Below are 17,195 nucleotides of genomic sequence, written 5' to 3'. Positions count from 1 at the left end.
AACCGTCTCCAGAGTGAACGTCTGAGTGTGTGAGGCTCGTTATTCTACGTCACCGGAGTTTAGGAGCGCTGGAATATGAACGTCTGTAATCTTTTATTCCTGTGGTTTCATATCAACGTTTCTGTCGTCTGCAGAAACGAACAGAGCCGACTTTTGTTCACGCTAAATTAAACGTTTTATGGTTAAAGGGGAACTCGGTTAAAGACGGCACGTTTGCAGCTCCTCCTGTTAAACTCAGGTTTCCAGTGCACGTGCGAAAGGGGCTTGAATCTCCCACCTCGCTGTCGAGGGCGACTGTGGCTCAGAGGAAGAGTGGGTCGTCCTCCATTCGAGAGATCGGCGGAACGATCCCCACCTCCCCCGATCCACATGTTGAAGTGTCCTTGGGCAAGACACTGAACCCTGAGTTGCTCCTTGTGCTGCACATGGGTGTGTAAATGTGTGTGTATGGTTACATTAGATGGTCTGTAGACGTCCACTGCCATCTGTGTGAACGCGCCTTGAGTCGTCAGAACAGTGTTTTTACGGCGCCTCATGCTAAACAGCCTTTAGACGCTCAGAAAGAGTCCACGATTAAAAACGCCAAACTCCCGGTTAGGCGACAGGGGTCGAACAAACCCCAGACTTTACGACGTATAGAGGTGAGGGTTCAAAAATACGTTAATTCACCTTTTAATGGTGAACAAAAACGCAGCTCTATGCAAAGAAAAGGCTCATAAATGAAATGTGTTATGGTTAAAGACGGCACGTTTGCAGCTCCTCCTGGAGAACTCAGGTTTCCAGTGCACGTGTGACAGGGGCTTGAATCTCCCACCTGGCTGTCTGTGGTCCAGGTGCATTGTGGGTAATGTAGGCGCCAGGCAAAGAAGAGCTCATTAACATGAACGATTGAAAAAAGACGATATTTGTGTTTCTGCTGCGTCGAGTTCAGTCAGGAAACTACTTTAACCACTGATGAAGAGCGTGAAATCCTTTTTCTGCTGTTTAAAAAGTGTTTGTTTTGTTTTTACTGAACTTTGAATTGTTGAACTTTATTGTTAAACTGTAGTTAAACTTCTGCAAACTTTATTAATAACGAGTCAGAGCCGAACACCTCCAGCTCTCACAGTGCGTGTTTGACTCTGACGGAGTTTATTCTGGCTCCTGCAGCTCAGTGTGAACAGGGGGAAGTCAAGTCTTTACGGTGCGTTCAGGGACTTTCTGTTGCCCCCGTCCAGCTGGAGCGGCCGTCACACGCAGGTATTTACGAGCTCGCCGTTCCCAGCGAGGTGAATAGAGACGCCTGAGCAGAGGCCGGGACGTTAAAGCGCAGATGCTGAACTCCCTTTGTGTCGGGTCAAGTCAAATTAGCAACAGAGAGTAAATATGAGTCAGGTTCACATCTGAGACGCATCAGAACCAGACCACAACACACAGATTAGAGTTTTTCAGCGAGGGAGACGGCGTTCGTCTCATTTTAGGGTTTTTTCAACAAACTAATTCAACTTTTTCTTTGGGGAAAAACAAATTATAACTCAAAACAGAGATTTTTAAGTCCTTAAATCACGTCTGTCTTTAAATATTGCATTGAAAAATGGACGATTACGTGTTCTGGGGAACTTCCTTTCACCATCTTTGTACTCTCTCTTACACGTGGGCGCTACCGCAACAGCGTTTTTACCGCGTATCGAGCTTAACGGCCTTTAGACGCTCGGAAAGAGTCCAGGACTAAAAACGCCAAACTCCACGTTAGAGACTTTTATGACGTATAGAGGTGAGGGTTAAAAAATACATGATTTCCCCTTTTAATGGTAAACAAAAATGCAGCTCTATGCTTAGAAAATGCTCATAATAACAGAGAAACGGCTCCTTAAGTGCTCGTCATGGTGTTTCACCTCCGCAGCAGCAGACCGGCCGACACCAGCCACGGTTCAAACCTCGCTGCTGAGCTCACTGTTGGACTTCACTCAGATACTGAACGTGTGCTGAAGGGATATTTGTCTTTACCCTTTAATTTAATTATAATAATATTAATGTTCTTTTGAAGGGTTTTCCTGACATACTGTTTGTGTTTGACTGTAAATATTAAATATTTCAATAAGGCCAAAGAGAAACAGACCAGTTTATTATTTATCATAAACAATGACGACGCGTTCTCGCTCCTGACACGTGCGGTGGCCCAATCAGTGACCTTCAGCGTCAGATACAGACGCACGTTTCCTTGCTCTGATTGGTTGTAGGTCACGTTCTTTCACTCTGATTGGTCGTAGGTCACGTTTCCTTGCTGTGATTGGTCGTAGGTCACGTTGCGTTGCTGTGATTGGTTGTTGGTCACGTTTCCTTGCTGTGATTGGTCGTAGGTCACGTAGTTGTCGCTTTGATTGGTTGTAGGTCACGTGTCCTTGCTGTGATTGGTTGTAGGTCACGTTGCGTTGCTCTGATTGGTTGTAGGTCACGTTTCGTTGCTGTGATTGGTTGTAGGTCACGTTTTGTTGCTCTGATTGGTTGTAGGTCACATTTCCTTGCTCTGATTGGTTGTAGGTCACGTTTCGTTGCTGTGATTGGTCGTAGGTCACGTTTAGTTGCTGTGATTGGTTGTAGGTCATGTTTAGTTGCTGTGATTGGTCGTAGGTCACGTTTAGTTGCTGTGATTGGTTGTAGGTCATGTTTAGTTGCTGTGATTGGTCGTAGGTCACATTTCCTTGCTCTGATTGGTCGTAGGTCACGTTTTGTTGCTCTGATTGGTCGTAGGTCACATTTCCTTGCTCTGATTGGTCGTAGGTCACGTTTTGTTGCTCTGATTGGTTGTAGGTCACGTTGCGTTGCTGTGATTGGTCGTAGGTCACGTTTCGTTGCTGTGATTGGTTGTTGGTCATGTTTAGTTGCTGTGATTGGTCGTAGGTCATGTTTCATTGCTCTGATTGGTTGCAGGTCACGTTTCGTTGCTCTGATTGGTTGTATGTCTATCCATCTGTGTCCAGAAACACTTCCTCTGCACCATTGATAGCGTGGCCAAAGGAAGAAACACTTCTAAAATCTCAGAGGTAAACCCAGAAGGCCAGACACAGTTTCCATTGTTGGGTCCAGATCCAAGATTAAAATGGTTATACGTTACTTTCTGTAGGTAAAGAACAGTGAGTGAGCAGAGCCTGAGCAGTGTAACAGATCACCGCCCTGTGAGGTGGCAGCGTCACAAACGACTCTTTCAGACCTTTTTTCCATTGTGGTTTATTGGCCGACGCGCTGCACTGACGGGCCCGTAAACAGCTAATGGCCCCCAGTCCTGCTAATGAAGTGACCGAAGTGGAGTCTGCGGAGCTGAGGTGAAACTTTCAGGTGGTTTGAACGTGTGCTTCTGTCTTCGTTCCAGAGAGGAAAAGTCCCCAGAGCAGAGAGGGGAGCATTAAACTCATCGCCTCTGAGGGATCGGATGGAAGTGACGGCAGCTGCCGGAGATCTCGTCCACTAATCTGCTCATGTGCGACTAATCTGCTCGTCTTTGGAAACAATCAGCTCCAACTCAACCAAACAAGTCAATCAGCGCCCATTTCCCTCTTTTTCCTAAACGACCTGAGGAGGGTCTGCTGTTGCCATGTGTCCCTCCCTCCTCCTCGTCCTCCTGCTGGCCGCCCCGGCCCTCCTGACCCCGTCCACCTCCCGTGAGCTAGAGGTCAGAGGTCAGAGGACGCCGAGGGACGCCAAGCAGGACTCCTTCAAGGTGAGTGGATGGGGAGGGCGGGGGCTTTAGCGAGGAAGAGTTGGACTGAAATGACACCAACATGCACCATTCTCCATGGTTTACATACAATAACAGCATCTGTCGTCATGACAACAGGAAACGGCAATAAAAAGGGTCAGATCATAATTCCACAAATTAAAAATGTGTGTGCGTGTGTGTGCGTGTGTGTGTCTATCTATCCATCTATCCATCCATCCATCCATCCATCCATCTATCATCTATCCATCTGTCTGTCTGTCTGTCTGTCTGTCTCTATGTCTGTCTGTCTGTCTGTCTGTCCGTCCATCCATCCCTCTCTAACCCATAATTTACTTTTTGACTTTTCTGTTCCCTTGTGTGTCTCGTCCCGTCCTGCAGCGGCGTGCTCTGAACAGCAGTTGACCTTTTTAACCTGTCGTTGTCTCAGGTGGTGATCTCCGAGGGCTGCGTCACTCAGGGGGATTCACCCGGCGACGGCAGCGGAGGTAAAAACCCACAAACATTTGATCTCCTCCTGAACAGCACCAACACTTTCTTCTCCTGCAACAACTCCGACACAGTGGCAGCAATTTAAGACGTTTGGGGTTAAGGGTCCATAACACCTGTATGCTATCAGGGTCAAATTGACCTGTTTCAAGCTTTAAAAGAAGAAAAATGGTGAAAAAGTTAAATTTTTCTGCCTGAAACTCAGTGACTTTAACTTATTTTCAGTGATATACAAAACCCCAACAACAGGGATTTCATGGTTTATGTAATAAAATATGGGGAAACAACAAAATATAAAAGGACACAAACATGTTTGGGAGGCGACGGTCCCCAAAAAATGTGGGTATTTACTTTATTTTGGCAAGCCCCGCCCCCAGCTTCCTGTTTGATCCAATCAGGAAGCTCCGTCAGCGTCAGTTCTCTGAGTGTCCACTAGGGGCAGGTTTCATAACAGAGCAGTTTCTCATTGAGCCCCATGTTAAACAGGCCGTTTACACAGCATCATTAAACCTGTTTAAGGACAAAAGAACATTCTAGTCTGTGTGTTTAACTCAGGTCTCCATGACAACACTGAGGGGGAGGGGCTAGTTTTTATTTTATTGGAGGTTAAAGATTATGAATAATTAGGGGCGTGGCCTCTTGAGTGACAGCTAGCCTCTGGCCCTCACTTCTCCTCGGAGGTAAACGTCAGCCAGATGGACGTACACCCCTCCCCCCAACGTCACATACATGCCCTTTTTTGGTCAGAAGAAATGAGGCGGAGTCAAAATCTGACAAGATGGCGACTCCCGTAGGCGAGGACGACTGGATCAAGTTAGAGAACGGACCTGACGGAGACGCTGCGTCTGTTTTTATACAGTCTTTTTTACAGTATGTGATGAACAGGAACAACAACACGTGCTACTGACGGCTCTTACGACGTGACGTAACACCCTTTCAAAATACGATTTTCGATCGCAGTGCCGTGTTCCCCGTTGTTTGAACAAATCTGAGTTTTTATTAAAACAACGTAATCGTCATTTTACTTCTTTTTTATGGATGAAAAGGACGTTTAACTAATGAAAGACGTGATCCTAATTGTGTCCGTTTGGTCTGGACCCGGAAATCTTATTTTGAAAGGGTGTTACGTCACGTCTTAAGAGCCGTTCGTAGCACGTGTTGTTGTTCATGTTCATCACAGTGTAAAAAAGACTGTATAAAAAACAAACGTAGCGTCTCCGTCAGCTCCGTTCTCTCAACTCGTCCTCGCCTACAGGAGTCTCCATCTTGTCAGACTTTGACTCCGCCTCATTTCCTCTGACCAAAAAAGGGCATGTATGTGACGTTGGGGGGGAGGGGCGTACGTCCATCTGGCTGACGTTTACCTCCGAGGAGAAGTGAGGAAGTGAGTGAGTCACACTGAACAGACGGTTGCCGCACACGTTTACATCCTTCATATGGTCTCCGGGTCAGTTTGACCCACACAAAGATGATGTTATAGCATTATAACATCAGATAAAGTCAATATATGTCCTGGTTTATGAAGTAAAACTTTATTTCAGACTTTTCCCGGGTCAGTTTGACCAAACCCGGGTTAACCCCGCCCACTTTACGTCGTCTGGGAAACCATTTCTCCCGTCATCGGTGCTGGTTTGAGCCTGTTTTTGTGTCTCAGGTAAAGAAATCGACCTGACCCCCGGTTCCCCTCTGGTCCTGACCCATAAGATCAAACTGGTTCCGTCGGGTTCTGGTTCTGGATCAGGGTCTTGCGGCTGTGAGGCGGACTTCGCGGCCCTGCGGGAGCGTCTGGAGAGGCTGGAGAGGGAGGTGTCGTCTCTCAGGGAGAAATGCGGAGGAGCTGAGGGAGGCTGCTGCACCTCCAAGGAGAGCAAAGGTGAAGCTGCTGTTTTATGTTGTCGTGACGATTCCACGTTAAAGTGCCTCACGTTCATTCATTAGCATTCAAATTCACAGTCACGTGTCAATGTTTCTGCTAAAAACATCAGTCTGTGCAGATTTCTATTTTTAGGGGGCGGGGCTAAATGATGCCCCACCCCCTAAAAAAACACAGACAAAATCACAAATACAGAAATCTCGAACTGGTCGAGTCGTTTTAGAAAAAGAAGGTCGCAACAGAATCAAACTCAACTCATTTTGTATCCTTTAATATGTCCTGAGTCACCGTGCATTCACACCGAAGGCGATGGAGGCGATTAAATCATGTATGTCTCATTTTTAATCATTGCGTCTATCGCAGTTAGCAGCCAAGGCAGCTAGTTACCTGAAGCTAACCCACGGTTAGCCTACTCTGCTGTTGTGCTAAATGGAAGTGATGCTAATGCTAATGCTAACAGGGGTCGTAATGCTTTTAAACCAGGGGTGTCGACCTGATCCAGTAAAGAGTCGCTGTGGCTGCAGGTTTTCATTCCAACCAAGCAACAACACACCTGACTCGAGTCCTGCAATCACCTCAATCGCCTTCACACAGTTGATTTGTTGGACCAGGTGTGTTTTTGCTTGGTTGGAATGAAAACCTGCAGCCACAGCGACTCTTTACTGGATCACTTTGACACCTCTGTTTTAAACAAACAGAAATTAGCTCTCAGAGAAAGTGAGTCGCACCTGAACACCTCTGAAGCTGTACAGGTGCTGCCCGGCCTCCGGTAGATCAGACCGAGATACGCTTCACTCTGCACTGACGGCTTTCTTCTTCTTCTTCTTCTTCTTCTTCTTCTTCTTCTTCTTCTTCAGGCACACTCGGTTTCTAAAGCCACGTCGTGATGATGCTGATATCTGAAGGTTATTTTTCCTTATTCCTGTGAGAAAAAGAGAATATTTGGGTCTTTTTAGAGACTTTTCTCCTTTTGTTTGGATTCAACAGGTTTTTTTCTTACTCAGCACATTTTTAGGAAACAAGATCAGATGAGTTTGCTTCTGTTTCACCTTTAACCTTTAACCCTCCTGTTCTCCTAAGGCTCAATTTGACCCCATTTAATGTCTAAAATCTCTAAATAACGACGTCTTTTGTTGTTTTTTTGCTTTATATTTATGATTTTTCCTCATTTTATGGGGACGACTCATAAAAAACCTAAAATTGTCATAATTATATATATTTTTTTATTGTTCTTATTGTACATGTACTTGTGGCATCGGTGTTCCTTTGGGTCAGTTTGATCATCTGGATGATTTAATCATTATTATTATTGTTTATTTTAATATTCAAATATTATATGAGGTCAAATTCATGCTGCTGTCCTTGATAACGGACGTTACTTTCATTCCAGATGTTACAAATAACACAAAATAGCACTTAAAATAACAGACTTACTTTAAAACAAAGTACATAAATACATAAAGTACCCGACTTCACTTCAGTAACAACTTGATTATGATCATTTTACACATGTTTAAAATGCTACGGTCAAATTGAGCCCGAGAATAAATGGTGTTAGTCACATTTGAGGGCGACAGGAGGGTTAAAATCACTGAACTAAACCAGAAAAATAACAAAAACTGACTTTAAAAACACTTTAACTTGTAAAAGTAGCTCTCAAACACATCCTGAAGTCCTTTCAGTCGACCTCTCTCTGACATTTCACAACTTTTACAACATAAATTTGCTGTTATTTCATTTGGATTTAACAAAATATTGACATGAGCGCTTGACAGGCCTAGCAACAGTAACCGAGGGGGGCGGGACTTCTTCTCATAACATGTCCCGAGAAAATAAAAGCCCGCACAGATGGTCTTTCTCAGCATTATAAATAATTACTATAACCCTCTCGAGAACCAGATTAACGGGTGCAGAGTTTATAGTTCTTGAAATAAATAAAAGGGGATTGAATCCAAACTGTTGTCCTGACCCACCATGACAACAAAAACAAACATGATCCATAATTCTCTTGGTGTCAATAAAGCGCTCCGGACACTTCCTGTTTGCACATCTGGGGTCGTGTTGTAACTTTGTGTTTATAGCAACACGTGTTGTAGACAGGAAGCCCTGGACAGAGACAGACAGATGGACAGACACAGAGACAGACAGATGGACAGACAGATGGACAGACACAAAGACAGACAGATGGACGGACACAAAGACAGACAGATGGACGGACAGATGGACGGACAGATGGACAGACAGATGGACAGACACAAAGACAGACAGAGAGACAGACAGATGGACAGACACAAAGACAGACAGATTGACAGACAGATGGACAGACAGATGGACAGACACAAAGACAGACAGATGGACAGACACAAAGACAGACAGATGGACAGACAGATGGACAGACACAAAGACAGACAGATGGACAGACACAAAGACAGACAGAGAGACAGATGGACAGACAGATGGACAGACACAAAGACAGACAGATGGACAGACAGATGGACAGACACAAAGACAGACACAAAGACAGACAGAGAGACAGATGGACAGACAGATGGACAGACACAAAGACAGACAGATGGACAGACACAAAGACAGACAGAGAGACAGATGGACAGACAGATGGACAGACACAAAGACAGACAGATGGACAGACAGATGGACAGACACAAAGACAGACACAAAGACAGACAGAGAGACAGATGGACAGACAGATGGACAGACACAAAGACAGACAGATTGACAGACAGATGGACAGACACAGAGACAGACAGATGGGCGGACAGACGGACACAGAGACAGACAGGTGGACAGACACAAAGACAGACAGACAGACAGACAGATGGACAGACACAAAGACAGACAGGTGGACAGACAGATGGACAGACAGAAGACATCACACGGACACGTTGGCGTCGGTGTTTGAGGACTTGATTTGTCAGTTAAAGAGTTTTTAGGACAGATTTCCGTTCGTCGTCCATCGCTGTGCTCCTCCGTCACAGTGCAGCTGACCTCAGCACTCAACCCATCAGAAACTGGCAGCGCTCAGAGCATGAGCTAACCGTGTGTGTGTGTGTGTGTGTGTGTGTGTGTGTGCCTGCCCAGTGTGATCTCAGAGCAGCTTCCCTCCTCTAATTAGTTAGAACGAGGCTGCGTTACACTCTGATGAGAGCGGATTAGACCTCCACCCCCCAGATTCAGACAAAGACGTGTTTCACTTATTAAAACTGCAGCGAAACAAAGCTTCTGTCAGCTCCTGGCCTCAGGGGTGGTCGGCCCCTCAGGAGCCCCCCACCCTCAGGAGCCCCCCACCCTCAGGAGCCCCCCACCCTCCGGAGTCCCCCACCCTCAGGGGCCCCCCACCCTCAGGAGCCCCCGACCCTCAGGATCTAATGAAGTACACAAGGGTTCCACCAATACGGGACTTTAAGACCGATACGTGTCTTTGAGACCGATACGCGACTTTAAGACCGATATGTGACTTTGAGACAGATACGGGACTTTTAGACCGATACGGGACTTTGACACCGTTACGGGACTTTGAGATCGATACGGGACTTTGAGACCGATACGGGACTTTAAGACCGATACGGGACTTTGAGACCGATACGGGACTTTGAGACCGATACGGGACATTGACATTGTTACGGGACTTTGAGACGATACAGGACTTTAAGACAGATACGGGACTTTAAGACAGATATGGGACTTTTACACCGTTACGGGACTTTAAGACCGATACGGGACTTTGAGACGGATATGGGACTTGAAGAACGATCAGAACTTTTGAGAACGATACGGGACTTTGAGACCGATACGGGACTTTGAGGCCGATACGGGACTTTGAGACCGGTACTTGCTGCAGATTTTGCACCGATGTGACTCTTTGTCGTCTCTTTGTCTCACCCGTGTGTCTCCGGTCTCTCTGCTCCAGGTGCAGGTTGCTCCATCAAACCGGAGACGGACGAGTGTCCCAACGAGTGCAGCGATCAGGGTCGCTGCGTGGACGGAAAGTGCGTCTGCTTCCCCGGTTTCAGCGGGCCGGACTGCAGCGACTCCAACTGTCCCGGAAACTGCAACAACAACGGACGGTGCGTGGACGGACAGTGCGTGTGCGACCCCGGGTTCACGGGGCCGGACTGCTCGCAGAGAGGCTGCCCCGACGACTGCAACGACCGCGGCAGGTGCGTGAACGGTAAATGTGTGTGCGACGCCGGCTTCACCGGTCCTAGCTGCTCGGACGAATCCTGTCCAGGAAACTGCAACAGCAGGGGGCGCTGCGTGAACGGACGGTGCGTGTGCGACCCCGGGTTCACCGGACCGGACTGCTCAAAGAAGGCGTGCCCTGATAACTGCAACGACCGCGGCAGGTGCGTGAACGGCAAATGTGTGTGTGACAGCGGCTTCACCGGGCCGGACTGCTCTGACGACGCCTGTCCAGGAAACTGCAACAGCAGGGGGCGCTGCGTGAACGGAGAGTGCGTGTGCGACCCCGGGTTCACCGGGCCAGACTGCTCGAAGAAGGCGTGCCCTGATAACTGCAACGACCGCGGCCGGTGCGTGAACGGCAAATGTGTGTGCGACCCTGGGTTCACCGGGCCGGACTGCTCTGACGACGCCTGTCCAGGAAACTGCAACAGCAGGGGGCGCTGCGTGAACGGAGAGTGCGTTTGCGATGAGGGATTCAGCGGCCCCGATTGCTCTGAAAGAACATGCCCGAACGACTGCAGCGACCGCGGGAAATGCGTCGACGGTAAATGCGTGTGCGACAGCGGCGCCGCCGGAGACGACTGCTCCGAGGACTCCTGCCCAGGAAACTGCAACAACAGGGGGCGCTGCGTTAACGGGCGCTGCGTTTGCAACGAAAGATTCACCGGAGCGGACTGCTCGGAAAAAGCTTGTCCCAACAAATGCAGCAACCGCGGGAAGTGCGTGAACGGGAAGTGCGTCTGCGACGTGGGCTTCGCCGGGCCGGACTGCTCCGCCAAAGGCTGTCCCGGGAACTGCAACAACAGGGGGCGCTGCGTCAAAGGGAAGTGTGTGTGCCGCCGGCAGTTCACCGGACCGGACTGCAGCCAGTGTGACGAGGGCGTGACCGGACCCAACTGTGACACCGGTGAGTCAAACACTTTACATCTTATCGTCATCGTAGCTACGTTTCTGTTTCGACCACAAACATAAATGTTTTGAGTTAATGGGTTAAAAAATGGTGTGAAACTGAAGTCTAACTCTTTATCTTACTAACCAAACATTGTTTTAACGGTTCACTTTAGCTTCGTGTCGACAAGAGTCGTCAAAAGGACGCTAACGACGGTGAATTAGCCGTGCGCTGCCCTCTGCTCTACTCGGACACCTCGATCTCCCGCTGGTCGTCCGAATTAACATCAATACTTTGGTCCTTTCACAATAAAATGACGTGCTCCAACAATTCCAAATTAAAAAACCATAAACATAGAAAAAAGAATAAATGGCGGACGGTGAAAAATGGCGCCCATTCATTCCAATGGAAAGCTGCTCAGTGGCGCAGTCTCCCTTAAGGTCGCCGCCATTTTTGGTTCTCGTGAACGTGGGAGGACTTAACGGATGTAGAGATATTTGAGTCCCAAGCACGAAACAACACGAAAAACAACGAAAAAACATTGGACGCAATGCACAGAAAGCGTGAGGAGCAGAGTTGTGTCTGTTGGACCAAAGCTGCTGCAGGTGTTTCACTACGGCTCCTTTTAGCCGCGCACCCTCCTTCTCCTCCCCTTAACTCCATTTTGGTCGGGTCTAAAATTACTAAAACGTAAATTTTTTCTAGTAGAGGGTCTGAAGATAATTATGAGCCTTCAGATTGGTATCCAAAATTTTGTTTTCGGAAGTGATCTCCTCTTCCCCGCATGTTTGGGAGTGAATGGGGGAATGTGCTTCTGGGCACAGGACCGCCACTCAAAAAGGCGAGTGCTGCAGTGCCACGCTTGGCCACTAAGGGCGCACTCACACTGTCCTTCCGTACCGTGCCCAAACAGGTTTTACGGGTAAAGCCTAGTTCGTTTGACCAGTGTGAGTGCAACCGTACCACGTCTAGCTGTGGCCAGATGGCAGTCCACAGGTGGGCTTTTGTAAAGCACGTTTGAACGTGTACGAGCACGAGCGTGCACACGTGTACGAGCACGAGGCCTACGGCGGTTCTGAGGTCATTTCCTGTGCGCCTGTTGGGACGTAGAAAAAAGAAGGAGGGACCATGCGCGGACATTTCAAACAATGGCGGTGAAAGGTTCACGTTGGTGTGATGCGGAGGTGGAGTGTTTACTGCAGATTTGGTCGATGAAAAGATTCAAAAACAGTCGACAAGACGCACAAAAACTCCGAGGTCTACGGAAAGATCTGGAAACAAAGCCACGCATCGCCATGACGTCATCAATGCGTGTGACGTGTTACGGCGTGATGACGTATAGGCAGCAAGAAGCATTCTCCGAGGCCCAGGTAGTGTGAGTACAAACGGGCCTGGAGGGGGGGACAAGGACCCTAAAGCACGGGGCACGGGACGGAGGAACAGTGGGAGGGCGCCCTTAGAGCGCCGGTCCAGGGAACCTGATTACGTAATATCCATTTTGATGAATACAAACTGAGATTACCGACTGCCGCCATCTCGCTCCGGCGTTCAGACCCGTTCTGACCAAAGACTGGACGTAAAAACAGACTTTTGTTCTGCTTCTGATAATAAAAGGAAAGTTAATTTACGCACAAATAAAAAACAATAAAAAGGGAAACACTGGTCTAGATGACGTCAGGTTTGCGGTGCAGGTGTGAAAAGGGTCAAATAAAGAAACAAGAACAGCAAAAGTGTAAAGAAGTGGCGTAAAAAGTAGAATATTTCCTCCCAAAGTGTCGGAGTGTAAACAGAAAGTGGAGTGAATGTGTTTCCCAGCACAGCTGATGAATGTGCTCCGACCCGAGTGTTCGTCATGATTCACTTCCATCAGTGACCTCATCTTTTCTGCACTTTCTGCTCGTAAACTTTTATCCCCGACATCGAGGACGTTTCCGCTCATTTGCTGCATCGTTAGTGCTCGATGCTTCGGAGCGAGTCGCGTTGCTGTTTTGCTGTTGTTGCTGTTGTCGCCCCTTGTTGTTGCCGAGGCTACGTTAGCGCATTAGCTCGCGCGTCTGGAGCTGCAGTGCTTCCAGCTGCGGTGACGGAACCGTTTCATTAACGGAGAGCGGCCGGATCCAGACCTGCCGCTGCTCGTAAAACCCCCTCGGACGGCTGCAGCGCGGGGGCGCAGACACGCGAGGGCACACACGCGCGACACGTGTGTGAGGGTGTTGAGTGTTTCCCCAAATGTGAGCGACCTCTCGGGCTCGACCTCTGATTAGAGCGAACAGAGGGAAGTCTGCGTTTGAGAGGGAGAGCAGTGTTTCCATCCACCTGCTGTTATTCACATTCTGAGCGTGCAAAATCACTTTCAAACCAACCGCAGGAACGTTTTTAGGCCTGACAGACGTGACACGGGCGGTTAAAGGCGGTTTTTCATCCCTCATGAATCTTTAGATGATGTTTAATGTTATTGATGAAGGATGAAATGTTCCTTTATGTGTTTTAAGATATATAAAGTCTTTAAAAAGTAGTGTTTTCAGACTAAAGTCGTAGCGTTTCAGACTAAAGTCGTAGCGTTTCAGACTAAAGTCGTGTTTCAGACTAAAGTCGTAGTGTTTCAGACTAAAGTCGTAGTGTTTCAGACTAAAGTCGTAGCGTTTCAGACTAAAGTCGTAGCGTTTCAGACTAAAGTCGTAGTGTTTCAGACTAAAGTCGTAGCGTTTCAGACTAAAGTCGTAACATTTCAGACTAAAGTCGTAGTGTTTCAGACTAAAGTCGTAGTGTTTCAGACTAAAGTCGTAGTATTTTCAGACTAAAGTCGTAGTGTTTCAGACTAAAGTCGTAGTATTTTCAGAATAAAAGTGGTAATATTGTTCCTTTATGTGGTTCTCACAGTTTCAAACGCTTCAAACCCACGATGATCGTATTGAATAAGATGCACTGATGCAGATTAAACAACATTAAACAGAACATTCATTCATTCATTCATCTTCAACCGCTTGTCCCTGTCGGGGTCGGGGCGGGGGGCTGGAGCCGATCCCAGCTGACATCGGGCGTGAGGCGGGGTCCACCCTGGACAGGACGGCAGTCTATCACAGGACACATAGAGACGAACAGAGACAGACAACCATTCACACCTACGGGTGATTTAGAGTCATCAATGAACCCAACACCTGCACGTCTTTGGACTGTGGGAGGAAACCGGAGAACCCGGAGAAAACCCACGCAGACACGGGGACAACATGCACACTCCACACAGAATATAAGGAGTTAAAATGAGAAAACACAATAATGCAGCAGGAATAATTATCCATAAACATCAGATGTAACAGTTTACTGCAGCTTTGCTTAAGTGGATAAACGCAGTGAAATACGCGTTCAGGTGCAGCAATGAAAAGCTTTAATGGCTTCAGCGTCCTCACTCGTGTTTTCTTGCACCTTCTTTTATGGACTTTGTATAAATGTGTGTGTGTGTGTGAGTGTGTGTGAGTGTGTTCACATGCCTTGGTGCGTAGGTGCAGTTTGATTCCAGTTACAGGAAAACATGACTCAGGACTTTCAGCCCTGATTTTAAGAGAATCCGCGCAGTAAAAAGAAGCTGTGAGTTATTATCGAGTTGGCCTTCCCCGTGTGCAGTCCCACATCAGTCCCACATCAGTCTGCCAGGCCGAGGGCTGAGGGGGTGAGGGGGCTGAGGGCCGAGGGCTGGGGCTGAGGGCTGAGGGCCGAGGGCTGAGGGCTGAGGGCTGAGGGGGCTGAGGGGGCTGAGGGGGTGAGGGCTGAGGGCTGAGGGGGGTGAGGGGGGTGAGGGCTGAGGGGGGTGAGGGGGGTGAGGGCTGAGGGGGCTGAGGGGGCTGAGGGCTGAGGGCTGAGGGCTGAGGGGGCTGAGGGCTGAGGGGGCTGAGGGCTGAGGGCTGAGGGCTGAGGGGGGTGAGGGCTGAGGGCTGAGGGGGCTGAGGGGGCTGAGGGCTGAGGGGGGTGAGGGGGGTGAGGGCTGAGGGCTGAGGGGGCTGAGGGCTGAGGGCTGAGGGGGCTGAGGGCTGAGGGGGCTGAGGGCTGAGGGGGCTGAGGGGGGTGAGGGCTGAGGGGGGTGAGGGCTGAGGGCTGAGGGGGCTGAGGGCTGAGGGCTGAGGGCTGAGGGCTGAGGGGGGTGAGGGCTGAGGGCTGAGGGGGGTGAGGGCTGAGGGGGCTGAGGGCTGAGGGCTGAGGGCTGAGGGCTGAGGGGGGTGAGGGCTGAGGGCTGAGGGGGCTGAGGGCTGAGGGGGCTGAGGGCTGAGGGGGCTGAGGGGGGTGAGGGCTGAGGGGGGTGAGGGCTGAGGGCTGAGGGCTGAGGGGGCTGAGGGCTGAGGGCTGAGGGCTGAGGGGGGTGAGGGCTGAGGGCTGAGGGCTGAGGGGGCTGAGGGCTGAGGGCTGAGGGGGCTGAGGGCTGAGGGCTGAGGGCTGAGGGCTGAGGGGGGTGAGGGCTGAGGGCTGAGGGCTGAGGGGGCTGAGGGCTGAGGGGGCTGAGGGCTGAGGGCTGAGGGCTGAGGGCTGAGGGGGCTGAGGGCTGAGGGCTGAGGGCTGAGGGCTGAGGGCTGAGGGGGCTGAGGGCTGAGGGCTGAGGGCTGAGGGGGCTGAGGGCTGAGGGCTGAGGGGGCTGAGGGCTGAGGGCTGAGCGTTGGCAGCTTCACACCCTCACACATGTTTCAGGCTTTCATCGACATTGACACGGCAGTGATGTCCGCGTCATGTGGATAAAACATGACACACATGAAGGGCAGGGGCGAAAAGGGAAAAAATGACACATATAGAATGTCCTCGGCGAAGAAGAGGACACTTTAACACGTTTATGCTCCTAGAGGACACTTAAGCACACGTTTATGCTCCTAGAGGACACTTAAGCACACGTTTATGCTCCTAGAGGACACTTAAGCACACGTTTATGCTCCTAGAGGACACTTTAGCACACGTTTATGCTCCTAGAGGACACTTTAGCACACGTTTTGGCTCCTAGAGGACACTTTAACACACGTTTATGCTCCTAGAGGACACTTTAACACACGTTTATGCTCCTAGAGGACACTTTAACACACGTTTATGCTCCTAGAGGACACTTTAGCACACGTTTATGCTCCTAGAGGACACTTTAGCACACGTTTATGCTCCTAGAGGACACTTTAACACACGTTTATGCTCCTAGAGGACACTTTAACACACGTTCATGCTCCGAGGACACTTTAACACACGTTTATGCTCCTAGAGGACACTTTAGCACACGTTTATGCTCCTAGAGGACACTTTAGCACACGTTTATGCTCCTAGAGGACACTTTAACACACGTTTATGCTCCTAGAGGACACTTTAACACACGTTCATGCTCCTAGAGGACACTTTAACACACGTTTATGCTCCTAGAGGACACTTTAACACACGTTTATGCTCCTAGAGGACACTTTAGCACACGTTTATGCTCCTAGAGGACACTTTAACACACGTTTATGCTCCTAGAGGACACTTTAGCACACGTTTATGCTCCTAGAGGACACTTTAGCACACGTTTATGCTCCTAGAGGACACTTTAGCACACATTTTGACTGCTAGAGGGCAACAGTCTCCCACACAGTCGAGTACTGCACCTGTGCACGCTTCTCGGACAGAAGTGTTTTTAACTTAATGAAGATGTTACATTTCGCATGAAGCGTCATTCTTGCATTTCACCAAACTAACATTAACATCTCTTTCCTTTAATCATGGTTCTCCTTTAGATGATTTCCATAACTTTGTCATTTCCACCTGTTATTCAGTTTTAGAGCAGAACGTCAGTGAAACCTCTGCAGCATGTTCATGAACGTCCCTGTGACATAAACCACTGAACGCTGCCTCTCTCTGTCTCCAGTCATGTCAGGGGTTCCTGAGCTGAGCACCAGAGACATCACAGAGACGTCCGTCACTCTGCTCTGGACTCAGCCTCCCGTCCAGTACGACACCTACCACCTCACCTTCACCAGCCAGGTACGACCCCGCGGAGCCTGCGCACGCGTAGCTGCTGCCAGTCTCTATAAAGCGCGTCCTCTCGCTCTTTA

General features: G+C 49.1%; 1 protein-coding gene across 3 annotated transcripts in view; it reads left to right on the top strand.

The window, feature by feature from the left end:
• The window catches only part of LOC310955762 (tenascin-R-like), a 50,917-nt gene that overhangs the window by 1,655 nt on the left and 32,067 nt on the right, over nt 1-17,195 (top strand). For 2 of the 3 annotated variants that reach the window (XM_083925780.1, XM_083925778.1), the window contains exons 2-6: nt 3,354-3,697; nt 4,125-4,182; nt 5,838-6,056; nt 9,985-11,166; nt 17,009-17,124. In XM_083925780.1, the coding sequence (XP_083781906.1) occupies nt 3,572-3,697; nt 4,125-4,182; nt 5,838-6,056; nt 9,985-11,166; nt 17,009-17,124 (1,701 nt within the window). In that variant the 5' untranslated portion in view covers nt 3,354-3,571. Of the gene's footprint in view, nt 1-3,349; nt 3,698-4,124; nt 4,183-5,837; nt 6,057-9,984; nt 11,167-17,008; nt 17,125-17,195 lie in introns of all 3 variants that reach the window. The other variant, XM_083925779.1, reaches the window with a different exon arrangement.

This window comes from Echiichthys vipera, assembly GCF_963691815.1.
Source record: "Echiichthys vipera genome assembly, chromosome: 13".
Lineage (NCBI taxonomy): Eukaryota > Metazoa > Chordata > Actinopteri > Perciformes > Trachinidae > Echiichthys > Echiichthys vipera.
The sequence above is the reverse complement of the archived record's forward strand: the minus strand, read 5'-3'. Positions and strand labels throughout refer to the sequence as shown.